Source organism: Chlamydotis macqueenii, chromosome 5, assembly GCF_036417535.1.
Source record: "Chlamydotis macqueenii isolate bChlMac1 chromosome 5, bChlMac1.mat, whole genome shotgun sequence".
Taxonomy (NCBI): domain Eukaryota; kingdom Metazoa; phylum Chordata; class Aves; order Otidiformes; family Otididae; genus Chlamydotis; species Chlamydotis macqueenii.
Window position 1 is genome coordinate 71391423 of NC_141560.1, and position 13194 is coordinate 71404616.

General features: G+C 50.3%; 1 protein-coding gene across 4 annotated transcripts in view; it reads right to left on the reverse strand.

The window, feature by feature from the left end:
• Positions 1–640: 640 nt before the first annotated feature.
• Positions 641–13194, reverse strand: part of PLCB2 (phospholipase C beta 2) — a 52904-nt gene continuing 40350 nt past the window's right edge. For 3 of the 4 annotated variants that reach the window (XM_086748144.1, XM_086748143.1, XM_086748141.1), the window contains 14 exons: positions 12866–13020; positions 12272–12436; positions 11114–11213; positions 10736–10840; positions 9651–9736; positions 9458–9554; positions 8998–9051; positions 7894–8104; positions 7499–7667; positions 5800–5876; positions 3490–3585; positions 2669–2726; positions 1954–2040; positions 641–1383 (listed from right to left, as the gene is read on the reverse strand). In XM_086748144.1, the coding sequence (XP_086604270.1) occupies positions 1114–1383; positions 1954–2040; positions 2669–2726; positions 3490–3585; positions 5800–5876; positions 7499–7667; positions 7894–8104; positions 8998–9051; positions 9458–9554; positions 9651–9736; positions 10736–10840; positions 11114–11213; positions 12272–12436; positions 12866–13020 (1730 nt within the window). In that variant the 3' untranslated portion in view covers positions 641–1113. The remainder of the gene's footprint in view (positions 1384–1953; positions 2041–2668; positions 2727–3489; positions 3586–5799; positions 5877–7498; positions 7668–7893; positions 8105–8997; positions 9052–9457; positions 9555–9650; positions 9737–10735; positions 10841–11113; positions 11214–12271; positions 12437–12865; positions 13021–13194) is intronic. The other variant, XM_086748142.1, reaches the window with a different exon arrangement.

The window sequence follows — 13194 nt, forward strand, 5'->3', positions numbered from 1 at the left end:
TGGTTATCTGAGCAACAAAATTATTTTCAAACAGTTTAGGATAACAACAGTTAATGACATTTCTAAGTAAGTCCATAATATGGATCCAATTTAGCTTCATCAGAAAAAATTGCTGTAGCTGAGAACTCTGCAAGTGTGTTTGTGCTAGCTGGGAGAAGTGATGAGGCTCTTGACCTCCTCACAGTGCACCTTGGAATTGCCCAAGAAGCCTGCTCTAGCCTGGCAGCCCCTTCAGGAGATCTGGATCCAGATCTGACACCTTGCCTGAAGGCCTGGGAGGGTCAAAGGTAGAATGAGGAGTGAGAATCTGGCCCTGGCACCAAGGGGAAGCCAGAAAGAAAGCGAGCAGAAAGGCTACAATGCTGGTAGTGCAATCTCCACAGAAGGAAATGCTGGTTTCTGTTGTGGGGACACCACTGTACTGAAACCTGTCCTCACCTGACTGGGGTGGGGGACACCAATTAAGAAGCCACCACTGGTTGTGCAAGGAAGTGGTATGCTGACAAAAAATGGTACGAGGTTCACCAAACTGGCCTTTCCTCCTGTAACCAGAGGCTGTGTCTCCATGAACACGTAGTGTTGCCAAAAGGAATGGCGCTTTGCAGAACAAGAGGCTTTGCTGAGCACCGGCCACCCACGGTTACATGTTTCAGGAGGCTTTATTCTGGGCTGGCTGGAGCAGATGAGATAGGTCACTGGGCAGCCAGTGAACCTTCCCTCAGAGGGATCCAGCTCTGAGACCACACTGACATGAAGAGACATGTGACAAACAGTGAGGGAACTTACTCTAAAAACTCAGGTCTGAATCCAGACTAAAATATTAACATTGCTGCTGCCGTGAGTGCCAACAGCTAGCCTGTCTTCAGCCACTGCCCCTTTCAGGCCAATAGACCCCCTCGGGGCCAAGGCTGCAGAAGGCAAAGAGCGAGGCACTCTCTGCAGCGTGATCCCTTCGTGTGACTTCCAATACCTAGGAAGAAAGCAGTAAATTCCTGAGGGATTTCAGGAGTTCCCCAGAGGGGAAAGGGATAGCAGTATTTTGCCAAGCTGGTCTTTAGCATCACTCTATACCTCCCTAGACCTGGAACCGGAACAGTAAGTAAGGGCAGCATCTCAAAATCTGCTTTCTTCAATCTCCACATCTGTGCCAGCTCCCAGGGGTTCTGCCATGGCTATTGTGAGCCTTGACACCGCTGCCACTGGCATCTTCTCTTCCAGTTGTTCTGTGGAGCCTTGTCCCTTAGGAAAGCTGTGGACTGCTTCCTTCTGAGTCTCTGGCTCTCCAGGAAAGCCTGCTCTTGTGTAGTTCTTCACCATCTCCTGCACCTCCATGTTCAGACTCTTCACTTTCTCCTCATACTCTGCCAAGGCCTCCTGCTGGAGCTGCAAACAGAGACCTGGAATCATTCCACAGGCACTGACACAAAGCAGCTGTCAGGCTGAGGAGGGTATAAACCCTGCTCTGAGAAACCAACGCGATGCCATGGCAGCACCTCACAGCTTTGGTCTCCAGCCCCCAGCCACTCTTTGGCTTCCCTGGGAAGCGGGGAGGGCTGCTGATTTACGTGATTCTGCTTTGTGCCACAGGTTGATGAATTGAGACTGCATGTTTGCTGCACAACAACCTTGAGAGAGCATCAATGTGTTTTGTGTTGTTTGAGGAGCTTGGGGATGAGACTCATCTCTTCTAAAGCTGCATTTCCAGCTCACTTCACATTTAAGGGGGCTCTGCAGTGAGATGAGTGCAAGCACTGACACAGCGTGTGGGAGTGCAGCACCCCAACAGCCCTGCGGAGGCTCCTGCAGCCCCACTAAGGCATTCATTTCTCAGCGTGCTGAAGAGCGGGTGCAACATTAATTAAAGAAGGCGCAAGGGCTGCTGATCCCCTCCAACATTTTGGATTTGCTGTACTGAGCAACAGCATTGACCCTGAGCTTCAGCTTTGCCTTTACCTGGATTTCCTTCTCCTTGATTGTTCTCAGACTATCTGCCTGCTTCTCTTCCAGTTTCTGCTGATACCTGCCTGTCTTTTCTGTCACCTTTAAAAAGAACAAATTAAAATAAAAAAGTGTCAAATGTAGGTCTTTATAAACAAATGCTTCAGCCATCCCAAGCTTAGAGAGCAATAGAGCACATGCTGCAGTATCCCAGTCATTCCCAACTCTGAACAATTTCTGCTGGGTCTGAGTTATTTGTAAAGTACTCCTGATCTAGTCAAAGCTGTCCCTGCTCTTTGCCATGGGGGTGCACTAGGTGACCTGTGCAGGTCCCTTCCAACCCAAACCATTCTGTTTCCACTCCAGGCTCTAAACATGCACACACATGCAGACACCTGGGGATGCAGAGACACACCCAGGGCTGCAGAGACCCCACCCAGGCATGCAGGCAGACCCCCCCAGGGACGCAGGCAGACACAGATAGCTTATTACTTGTGCTCCAAAACCATCCCTGAATTAGAAGCACAACCCATCCTGCACAGCTGTTTGCACCCCTTTCTGACAGGGCAGGAGGACTCCCTGGACCCCCCGCACACCTGCCGTATTTTCATAGGGGTGGTAGCTGCCTGCAGCATCACCGTGGGGGCTGGAGCACGCACTCAGCGTCCTTGCTGCTGCAGCAGCTCAGTGGGATTTAAATGCCTTGGAGAATTCCCGCAGGAGAACTCACCAGTTTGATGGTTTGCACAACTTCCTGAATGTGAAAGTTGTTGATTTCTTTCTTCAGCCTTTAAAGAAAAGAAATATATGAGGAGCTATAATCCATCCTTTATCTTTATATAAAACCTGCTTATCAGTAGTGATGCAGTGCCTACACCCCCCACAGACACAGGTGTGTTCTGTTCTCCCTGTGTCCTTCCGCACTGAGAGGCTGCCATAATTTTAGGAATAAATAGGCAAATAAAACCCTATTCATATTTGACCCAGACATAAGCCAAATAATTGGATACACCACACTTTTTTTTTTTCAGCCTACCAGACAGCAGAAGGGCCGTGCTGTTAGCCAGAAGCAAAGCAGGCAGCGTACCCTTGAACACCCAGGCTCAGAACCAGAGCATTAGTTTTACACCGCTGTGAAGGGGAAGGCAGGCTGCAGCCATTACACCCCTAAACACAGCCGCTTAGCTGAGACGCTTGCTGAAACCGATTACAAACAATTGCCTTACACAAAAAAATTAAGCCAAAAGGAGAAAACTGCAGAAGCCCCTGTCAGCAGCAGCTGCAGGAATACCGAGCGTGCAGGAGCTAGGGAGCAGCTGTTTGGCTTTACTGCATCTGTGCTGGAATGACATGGAGAACAAAATGCTAAGCCAGGAGTGAGGGCAGGCCAGCACCCCTTCCCAGGGCCCTACAGCTCTGCCCCGTCCTGGGCGGCTGCTTTAAAAAGTTTCCCTGACAGTGAGAGAGCCTGTGGCATAGCACAGTTCCCAGCCTGCAGCGGGACAGCTAGCGAGGTGCAGCAACAGAGCCCGGCACCACCCAGCCCCGTACCTCTCCTGTGCAGCCTTGTCACTGGTGTTCCTCATCATGGCTTGGATCCGCTCCACTCTCTTCGCCTCCAGCCTCTTCTTGATGCCTTTGATGTTGCTGCGGAGAGAAAAATGCTGTGAGAGACAGGACTGACTGCAACCCCAGAGACCAAGCAGCCCCCCACATTTGCTCTCTGGAGTGTTCTGCTGTCAGAAAAGCAAAGTTTGAGTGATAGGGCTTTCTGCTGCACAAAGTCTTGAGAATATTTTAAGTCCTGTAATGTTTTCTTTTTTTTTTTCTTTATAGTGAGTCATAACAGCAGAGAATATATGTACATGTGTTACATAGTTAGGTCATACTGTATACTTACACTGGGTTCCGCTTGAGCAGCAGGAGATTGCTGACAGTACTTACACTACTCAATTAAAAAAAAAAAATAAAACAAGAAAAGAAAAAGAAAGAAAGTAAAAAGGAAAAAATAAATAGAAAAAGAAAAGCAAAGCAGGAACTACATGTCTGTCCAGTAGATGTAAAAAGAAGACCTGAAGCAAGAGGGAAGGCACATAAACAATGGGATGTGACTTGCAAAGCAGAAACCATAAACACTTAAAAGGCATTTGGTCAGCCAGCAGGAAAGATGGAAAGAACAAACCCCAGAAAACCTAAGATCTGTGCACCCTGACTAAGGCAGCAAAAAGGTAATGGCAGGCCAGAGCGCGGCAGCCCAGACAGGCAGGCGTTAGCGTCAGGGCGCAAGAGGCTGCTGACCACCACCCGTACCTCAGCCTGGCCGCCCCGTACGGAACAAACACAGTGCAGCAGCTACAGCAGAGGTGAGAGCGGCCACCGAGTGTGGCTGTGGGTCCGTGACCTGCCTCCAACAGCAGGAGGAGCACAGGCTTGAGAAAAGTGTAAGAGAACAAGTCTAGGGTAATTTTTCCCTCCTCCTTCCCAATTTCCTGTCTATCCTCCAGCTTCTCTGCATTTATCTCCCATACCTTGGACTTGATAGCTCTGAGAGGAAGAGAAGTCAACAGGTGCTGTGTCACAGAAGTACTCCCCGAGAGCTTCACTGGCTGCCCCACATTTCTTCTCTCATGAGAAACAAGAAGTGAGTAATCACTTCTCTATTTTTCTTCTCCATACCATTCATGATTTTACGCACTTCTGTCACATCCCCCTCAATCATCTGTTCTCCAAGCTGAGTCCTCTTTCATTTCTTTGTGTGCAGCAATTACTCCTCACTGCTGACTGTCCTTGCCACCCCCTTCTTGCCCTTTCAAAGCTTTCTGTTCAAGGTGCCACTCTGAAAAGGTGACTGCACCATGGAGACAGATCTAGTGGCTTAATGCTGACTTTAAAGCTTTTTTCTCCATACAATTCCAAAAATTGTTTGCTGCTTTGGCTGCTGCAGAGCGGTGAACGATGCGCTGTTCCAGAGAAGTGCCCACAGCAGCTGAAGCTCTCTTCCCTGAGCGACAAGAGCTCGCTCCATCTACAGCAGAGCTATGCCTAGGTTTTTTCCATTCCCGTTGGTTTGTATTTATTCATACTGAATTTAACTGCCATTTTATTGCCTGTTGCTCAAGATCTTTAAATCTTTCTGGAGCTGCTCGCAGCCAGATGTAGAATGTACTAACTGACATCGTACTGCCAGCAAACCATCACCTAGCTGCTCGAGCTGTTTTTCTCAGTCTTGTCTGAACATGCTGAACAGCTGGGAGAAACAGGATCTGTCTCGATGGAGGACGCGCAAAGAGGAAGCTTTGCCTGACTTTGCAACTGAGGGCTGAGAGAGGATTTAACATGAAGGGGGGATGAGTGAAGATTTTAGCTTCGGGACAATGTTATTGCAAGAACAAATGGATAACTGCCTGGCTAGAAAATGGTGAACTGATTCTGCCCGTTTTTTCTAAGTGCTGGAGCCAAGATGCTCAATTCACTTAGGAGACAGAGCCGATCCGTCCCTGGAAGGGACTGTGAGATGTGCTGACAGCAGCAGGTAGAGATGACATCCAGGGACCAGCAGTCGTCTTTCCTGTCCTTCTGAATTAGCCAGTCAAGGCCACTTACGGCAGCTTGAACGCCAGCACTGCTGGGGCCTCGTGGCACCAACACTGGTCTGGAGACAAGAGCTGTCTTCCCCCCACGGCCACTGGGTAACCGTGGGAGACCCTGTGTCACATTCCTGTGCCTCAATTTCTCACCAAAGTAAAAGAAACGCTTCTCTTCCCCTGTATCCACTTACTGTCCGTAGTACAATTCAGCAGAAAATGCTCCCCCAGCTAAGAGCTGTGCATTTTTACTTTGTTGTCCAAATACTACGCTTACCTTTCCGACGACTCCTTCAGTGCCTTCAGCTCAGCTGTCTGCTTCTCCCTGGCTAGCTCTATTATCTTGGCAACTTGCTGTTCAAGGGATGAAAACAAGATCAAAACCAAACCAAGACGAGATGCAGCACACCATCCGTACCTGATTCCCAGCAGATTCAGCTTTATCCCTGCCTGCACTGAATTCCAGAGGCCAGCTAAGAAACGAGGCTTTCTGCAAAGCCACGCGCCGCAGCAGTGAGTTCAGCATTGCAGACTGATCGTGCTGCGCTGGTGCACCGACTCCAGCGGAGTCCCGAAGGCTGCTCCCCGAGCCCTCACACACCTCTAGGTGATCTGTACGACAGCTTCCTATGGCTCTGTGTGGGAGGCAGCACCGGAGTCACCGTACTTGTGGGGAGGTGGGAGACAGCGGCAGCGCTTACCTTTCGAACCACAGAGGCTAGCAAGGGCACGGGCCTGCTGGCTTGTGCGAACATGGGGAAACTCCCGGCAGAGTAAGTGTCAGCGCGGTGAGACCTGCCTGCACCGCTGCCTGCTGGGAGACAGCCCGAAAGGAGAAACCCTGGCTGCTGGGCTACGTGCTGTGCAGGGAGAACTCGGGGGGTTTATTTCCTTTTTTGCCCACTAAATCTCCCAGTCTATGACAGAGTTGTGAGACAAGGATGTTTTATTCCTTTGGCTTCTCTCCCTGGTGATAAGTTCGGTTCCCAGGTAAGCTAGTTCTCAAGAGGCAGGTTTATTTGTCCCTCAGGGCTGGTATTGGCTCCACCTGCCAGTCTTGTAGACAGCTTGCAAGGCACTTGTCAAGCTAAAGTGCACCAGGGAACCTAAGATTTAAGACATGATGCAAACTCCTTTGGAAAATAATTACAGCAAAAGGCCTCCAAATCCTGGACTCATCCCCTGAAAGGAGATGGAGCAGATGGCACACCCCCTGTTTATCACCACCATCTCTGGACAGCTTTGTCTCCAGCCATTACGGTGTCACTTGCTGGCCTTTGCCTAAGGCGAGGGGGGCCGGAGGGTGTGGAGGACTCGCTGCCAACACCTTACGTGGACACTTGGCTTTGCCATCTCACAGTCAAACAGCAAACACTTCCCAGATTTCCAGAGGGATGAGATCCAGCCCAGTACTGGTGGGGCTGTTCTGTTCCCACATCACCTGTCCTGGCTGAATGACAGCGGTGAGTGTGGCTGCCCCTACAGCACGTGCGTCACACTGATGGCTGCCACTGGTGAACCGGCGGGGCTTCCACACAGCTGCGTGCCACCCTAGCTCTGCCGGCACGGCGTCACACGGGGAGCCTGAGAAGCATCCTACCCCGCTCCTAGAGAGCCGGCACCTGGCAGGGTACAACGCCGCTAAGCGCTGTGTTAACCCCACACTAAGCTATCAGGAGAGTTTAAGCAGAAGGAGCCTGACGTGCTCCAGGGCAGTGCTGCCTTCCCCTCCCCCCCCCCCGCCATTAGCAGACCTTTAAAAATATTTCTGCTGGATTTTTATAGCTTCTAACAAAGAAGCATCCCTGTCTACATCCTCAGTTACCCTGCATGGACCTGACAATTTCTCTGAGGGACATCATCTGCCATGTAGCCACATTTCCAAGCTCACAGTTTAGTGCAGAACTTGGTTTTTCAGGCTGTCCTTGCAGGGGCTCTCCTAGGCTGTATTTTCTGTTGACACTTGCAGTCCTTACCTCTGTGGCGTGCTGCTCCTTCTTTCTTCGAATCCCATCGTGGTGTTCCTCCCCCAGATGGATGAGGTCCATCTCCAGCCTCTCCCTCAGTTCCAACACCCGGCTATCAATGCTTTCTGCTATTTCTACAGGATGTGCACACGTAGCAACGTCACCTGCTGTCAAAATCCTGCAGAACAGATACAGCAGCTGTGCTGCTTCTAGAGATGCCGACACAGTCCTGACCCTCCCCGTAAGCAGGAACACGCGACACTGTAAGCCCAGGGAGATGGGGAAGCCCGCACTGCTCCATGCTTCCTTCAGAGAAGGGAGCCCGTGTTTCTCTCGGGGATCCCTCTGCTTTGGTTTGGGGAGGCGACCCACAGGCCAGGCCCAGAGACCCGTGCTGTATTTACCTCTTCTTCTGGGTTTTCCTAGTGTGCATCATCCTTTTCTTGCCCCCGTAGCAGGCAGGGTCCGAAAAGAGTACAGAGTATTTCTGCAGCAGCTCCTCCCTCCGTTTACTTCCCTTCTGCTCCAGGTCCCTCAGCTCCTTCTCCTGCTTCTTCAGCAGCTTCAGGAAGAGCTTCATCTGCTGCAGCTCTGCGAGGCTGGCTGTCTCAGGCTCTAAAAAACAAAATAAAAAGAGGCTCTTTTCTCTCACCCAGCATTTCTCAACCTGCTGTAATGCCTTCCGGGGTCAGACAGGTTTTTTCAGCACTGCCTTCGTTAGGCTTTTCCTCCCTCGATTCAGCATTGCACACGGCTGGGTTCACCAGCTGGCGGGTGCCTGGTGTGGGAACCAGGGAGGTTCCCTGGTTCCTGCCTTTGGGGATTTTGGCCGGGGAGCACGCTGGGGGTGATGGGCCGAGCTGTCTCGTGCCTCACCCCCTTTTCCACAATTCTAAGTATCCCAAAGATACTTAGCTGGCAGCTCTAATTGTAAGTGAAAAGCTTTGTTATTTCATTACTGATTTTTTTTTTTCAAAACTGAGTTACAAAGGCAGGTGCTTTCATCCCTTCCAGTTTTAGTGCCTGGCATTTCTTCAGTTGTGAGGAATAAATGAAAGGGCTTTTGAGGTAGAGGAAAATGAGAGGAGGATGCCTGTGAGCTGTTGGAGAACTTGTTATCTGGCAGTAGCACATCAGTCAGATGTGGTTATCTGTGGCAGAAAGGCCACAGGGAGTTGTCTTCTCAGGGGGAGTAACTTTTTTTTTGGCTTGGAATCTGTAAAAATTAACAGAACTTGTGGGTGTGTCTCCCACACAATGCTGCGCTACGCAGGGTCAGCTCCTTCCAAAAGGCTCCTACTGAGGAAACCAAAGCGTACCAGGGAAACCGGGTCCCCGAGCCCAAAGATTCATGTGGTTGGTCTTAAGTGCTGGCTGCAACAGGCAGGGTTGGGTCTTTTTTAATTTGCAAAACAGGCTTCATCTCCATCCCAGTCAGAAATTGGGCAGAGGAGGATGTTAGACGACCGACAGGGCCTAAGTGCACACGAACATGTGAGAGCACTTACCTGCAAGCTGCGTCACCTCCAGCAGGTTTTCATCCTTGGTGAATGCTGCTGCGCCTGAAATCACAAGAGAGGTTCCTGCTTATGTTCCATCTCGAATCTTCGGGTTGAAAACAGCCAGGGGAGAGCTCATCAAGAACACAGGCCACATGAAGGATGTTGGTGTGAATACAAAGGAATTAAGCTGCTGAGATGCTTAAATGTTTGAGAACTTTGTTAACAGGCACAGCAGAAAGGGAACAGAATTCTCTGCCTCACCAGTCCAAGAGTCAGGGGGTAATGACAACTGTAACTACAACTTTTGCCGTTACTGACAAGCACCGGAATTGAAGTTGGTGACTTGGCCTGAGAGGTCCTGACCCCGCTACCAAGATCTCCACCCCTAGCACTGTCTCTTTCCAGCCCTGTGAGAGCACAGGCCTTCCCTTCCACTGTCAGCTCACCCCACATCCACAAGCTTTACCTGCTGGCCCATTTGAAAGAGGGCTGCTGAATTTCCCGCTGGAGTCTGCTATCCCATTGGTTTCAGCGGAGGGGAAGTTCCTTTGTGTGCCAGGCCTCTAAAACAAAGATCAGAGTAAATCAAAGCTCGATTATCTCAGGCTGAATACACGCGGCACGGTTTAGAGACAACGACAGAACCTGGGAAGACGTACCTTCACCGAGCCGTCTTTTAGCTTAACTGATCTCTTGTCCTGCAGGCTGAAGAACTTAATGGGGTTGGAGAGAGCAATAGTCAGATCTAGAAACAAAGAGGAGGTCTTTGCTCAGATTATCGAGTAACTCATCCTACTCTGATGCTTCCTTGCCTTCTGGTTTCCTTTCTGGCCTAGGACAGGAAATTGGAGAAGCAGCACTTTGTACTCTCTGCTTGTAACAAGCTTCTCCCTGACAGCACACAGGAGGGACCACCTTCAGCTCCGTCCCGCTCTGAGGGGGCGGCTCACAATGGAAGTTTAGGGCAGCTCTACGAGAGCGTGCTGCTCCCAAAATCCAAAGGCAGGTGAGGACTTTCCTAACCGGCACAGCTCCCTGCTCCAGTTCCAGTCCAATCCCGTATAAACCTGGTCTTTTTTACAAGTACATGCTAAAGCCATCAGTTTCACAGGATCTCCCCCTGGAATGAGGTCCACTTGTATGAACGCAGGGCACGGGAGAGTAAACATGAGAAGTGTTCCTAAGAACTTCTGTGGCTGGGGCTGTTGCATTCTGCAGGGCTTTGTTAAAGAGTTTTGCTGTTAATTCCTCCAGTGGGGCTTCTTTCCCAATTCATCTCTCGCTGTCTGACCATCCCCTTTTAAAGGAAGATCACTGTCTCTCAGTACCAGCAAGAGCTTCCCTCTCCTCACACAGGGAAGAATGCTCCTGTGCTCCCTAAACCACGATTCTCGTCAGTCCCTGGCAGTTACCACCTCTTCACTCACGGAAACCTCTCCCTGCCTTGGAATAAATGTCATAAAAGGCTGACCCGTTCCAAACCAGAGTGAACGTCCCATCTGCACTGCACGTCGGGTGCGTGCCTCGGCCCCCGCAGGGCACCGGTCACAGTTAGGGTGCAAGCATCCCCCTCTCTTCTGAGGGAAGCACGGGTGAGACGGGATGCTGGCACGCGCTCAGGTCGCACCCTGACAAGGAATTAAGGGGGCAACAGGAAAGCACTCCCCAGGCTGGAAAAATGCTTCTGGATCACAGCTTGGACACAGCCAGAGCACTCCCCCACGCGCACTCTAACGCGCCGTACCTGCCCAGGCGTCAGGAACGTAGTCCTTGATTTCCAGGTACACAAACAGAGAAGGCATGGTGAGCGGCATGTTACTTTCACTGCGGAGACAAACGTGGTGATAGCCTGAAAATGAAAGCAGAAGAGGTGAGCTGGCAGAAGCTTTGTCCCTTCTTGTCTGTGTGCTCCAACTGTAAAAGAAAGTCTCTCTTTACAGGGGGGCACGGTGAACATATTACAGAATTAAGCCAAGGCCATAATACAATGAATTTGAAGGCTCCACTGCCTACAGGAACAGAGATTAAGTAGCAAAATATGCAGATGTTCGTATCTTCTTTACAGCTTCCAATGGGTGGGTCTCAAGGGCACAAAAGCTGAAGGAATTTCCACAAAGTTTACCTGAGTGCATTGCAATAACAGGAATCACACGATGACCAATGAACTTCCCCCCTTCCTCCCAAGCCACGATTTTGAGAGACGCCAACTCAGGCATCATGATCTAAGGAAAAAAAACAGAGAAAGGCACCAATGTCCCCCCACCTCAAACTCCTAACACCACAGAAGCTTCGCTATGTAGAACTTTACTCCTTCCACCACCGCAATTCCTCTCCAAGGAAGTCACTGCCTGTTTCTGCATCGGGTGATTTAAGGCTACAGTTTATCACGGACATAACTGAATTCACACAGACTCCACAAAACACAGGATTCTCAGAGAAGAGACTGCACAGGATCACAGGAGGGAAGTTTGGGGCAACAAATCCTCCAAACCACAGCTTCCATGAAGCAATTCCCCAGAGAAGGATAAGGATAATTTAGCAGGCATGGTAACTCTGCCACAAGAGCTCTTGCCTCCCTCCTCCCTCATTTTCTTTTGCCATGAAAAGAATGAAAAACTATTCTCCCAGAACTGAAGTCTGAAAAGTGTTTTCTGATATGAGGATAGTATTTCTCTACTACGTCCCAAGGAGGCTGAAAATATGCGCTGTTTCACAGCGCGCTTGGCAGAGGTGAATGGTGTAACAGGCACTCCGCCTTTGTGACACAGAAAGGCCAAACATCGCTGTCACCTCTGCCTTCACCTCCCTGAGCCCAGTAGCTGGATTAGCGACCACGGAATTCTTGTGGACAAACAGGGCAGCTCTCTGTATTCTGGCACAGCTGAGGACCCCCCCTGCTCCCCTCACTTCTCCAGTCTGCCTGTTTCTCATTTACAGTTTAGCCACAGACGTTCCGTTCCTTTCTGTTTCCTGGTGCTTGACATTTCCAAAGCTGATTAGCCAATTCAGTCTGAAGCGCATCACAAATGGGAGACTTCAGATACCTGTTATTTCCAGAAACGTTCCCAGCTTCCCTTTCTCTGCTCAGGGAAATGCTGATGGAGGGCTGTTTTGGATGCTGTTGTTTGGGTATTACCCGAGAGCACAACCCATAGCGCATGGTGTGTCTAAAGCCGTGACAGAGATCCCTTCTGTGGTCACTGCTCGCTCCAGAGGCCGTGCTCGTGGCCATCGGGGTCTTTAGGGGCTCTCTCTCTAGATGACTAGCAAATGGTATTACCTTTTCAAAAACAAAGGCCTCCTCTTTCCATACAGGGTTAATGGAATTGGCAGTGGAGGTCAGTTTGGTTCTGTATTTGCGTTTTGTGTCCCTTGGCAACCCGAACAGCTCTACTTCCACATAGGTCTTCACACTGCGGTCTGAGAGGAACTGACCAGAGAGTATCTATGAACAAGCAGAAATGTAATTAGCAACCGCTGAAAAGAATGAAACAGAACCACCCATCCATACCTTCACCCCAGCATCACTTTCCCACCCCAAAAGACCTTTTCTGCTGCAGCTTCCAATCCACAATAGGCTTTTCTTTTACCACCACCCATGCTTCTTGCTTCTGCACTTCCTCCAACCTCCTCCCTCCCCATCAACCACAGCCTTGGCTTCTTCTGTGTGGCAGATGCTAATTTTCCATTTTCATGCGATTATGATTAATTTAAAACAGTGAAAAGACTGGGAGTTGCCATGGTAACGCTCTCCCACAGGACTCTCCGGGTTCATTTGCTGTAAGAACCCTACTGAGTAATAAATAGCAGGGACATGGATGCCAGTTCCAGGAGCCGGCTGTCAGGGGAGGAACAGCACGCGGTTTGTACTTGCCGTGACAGACAGGGTACTTGCCACCACCACGTCAATGCGGTCCACAGAGAAGGGGTCAAACTGCTTGTCTGGGCGCCGCATGAATTCATGCTTGAGCAAATAGCCACACTGGCCGTTGAACTCGAAGAGAGCCATGTTCTGCTGCATGGGGACATCTGAGGTACAGAGGAACACAATGAGAAACATTTCTGTGGGACCTCAACAGGTGGCTTGCGTGCTGCGAGTGAGCTGGAAGGTGCTGCGCTGTTAGAGCCCCTGCTAGCCAAAGGCTCACAAAGCCATTTCAGAAACTAATTAAGCCTCTCAGCACCCTACAGGGAAAAATATTA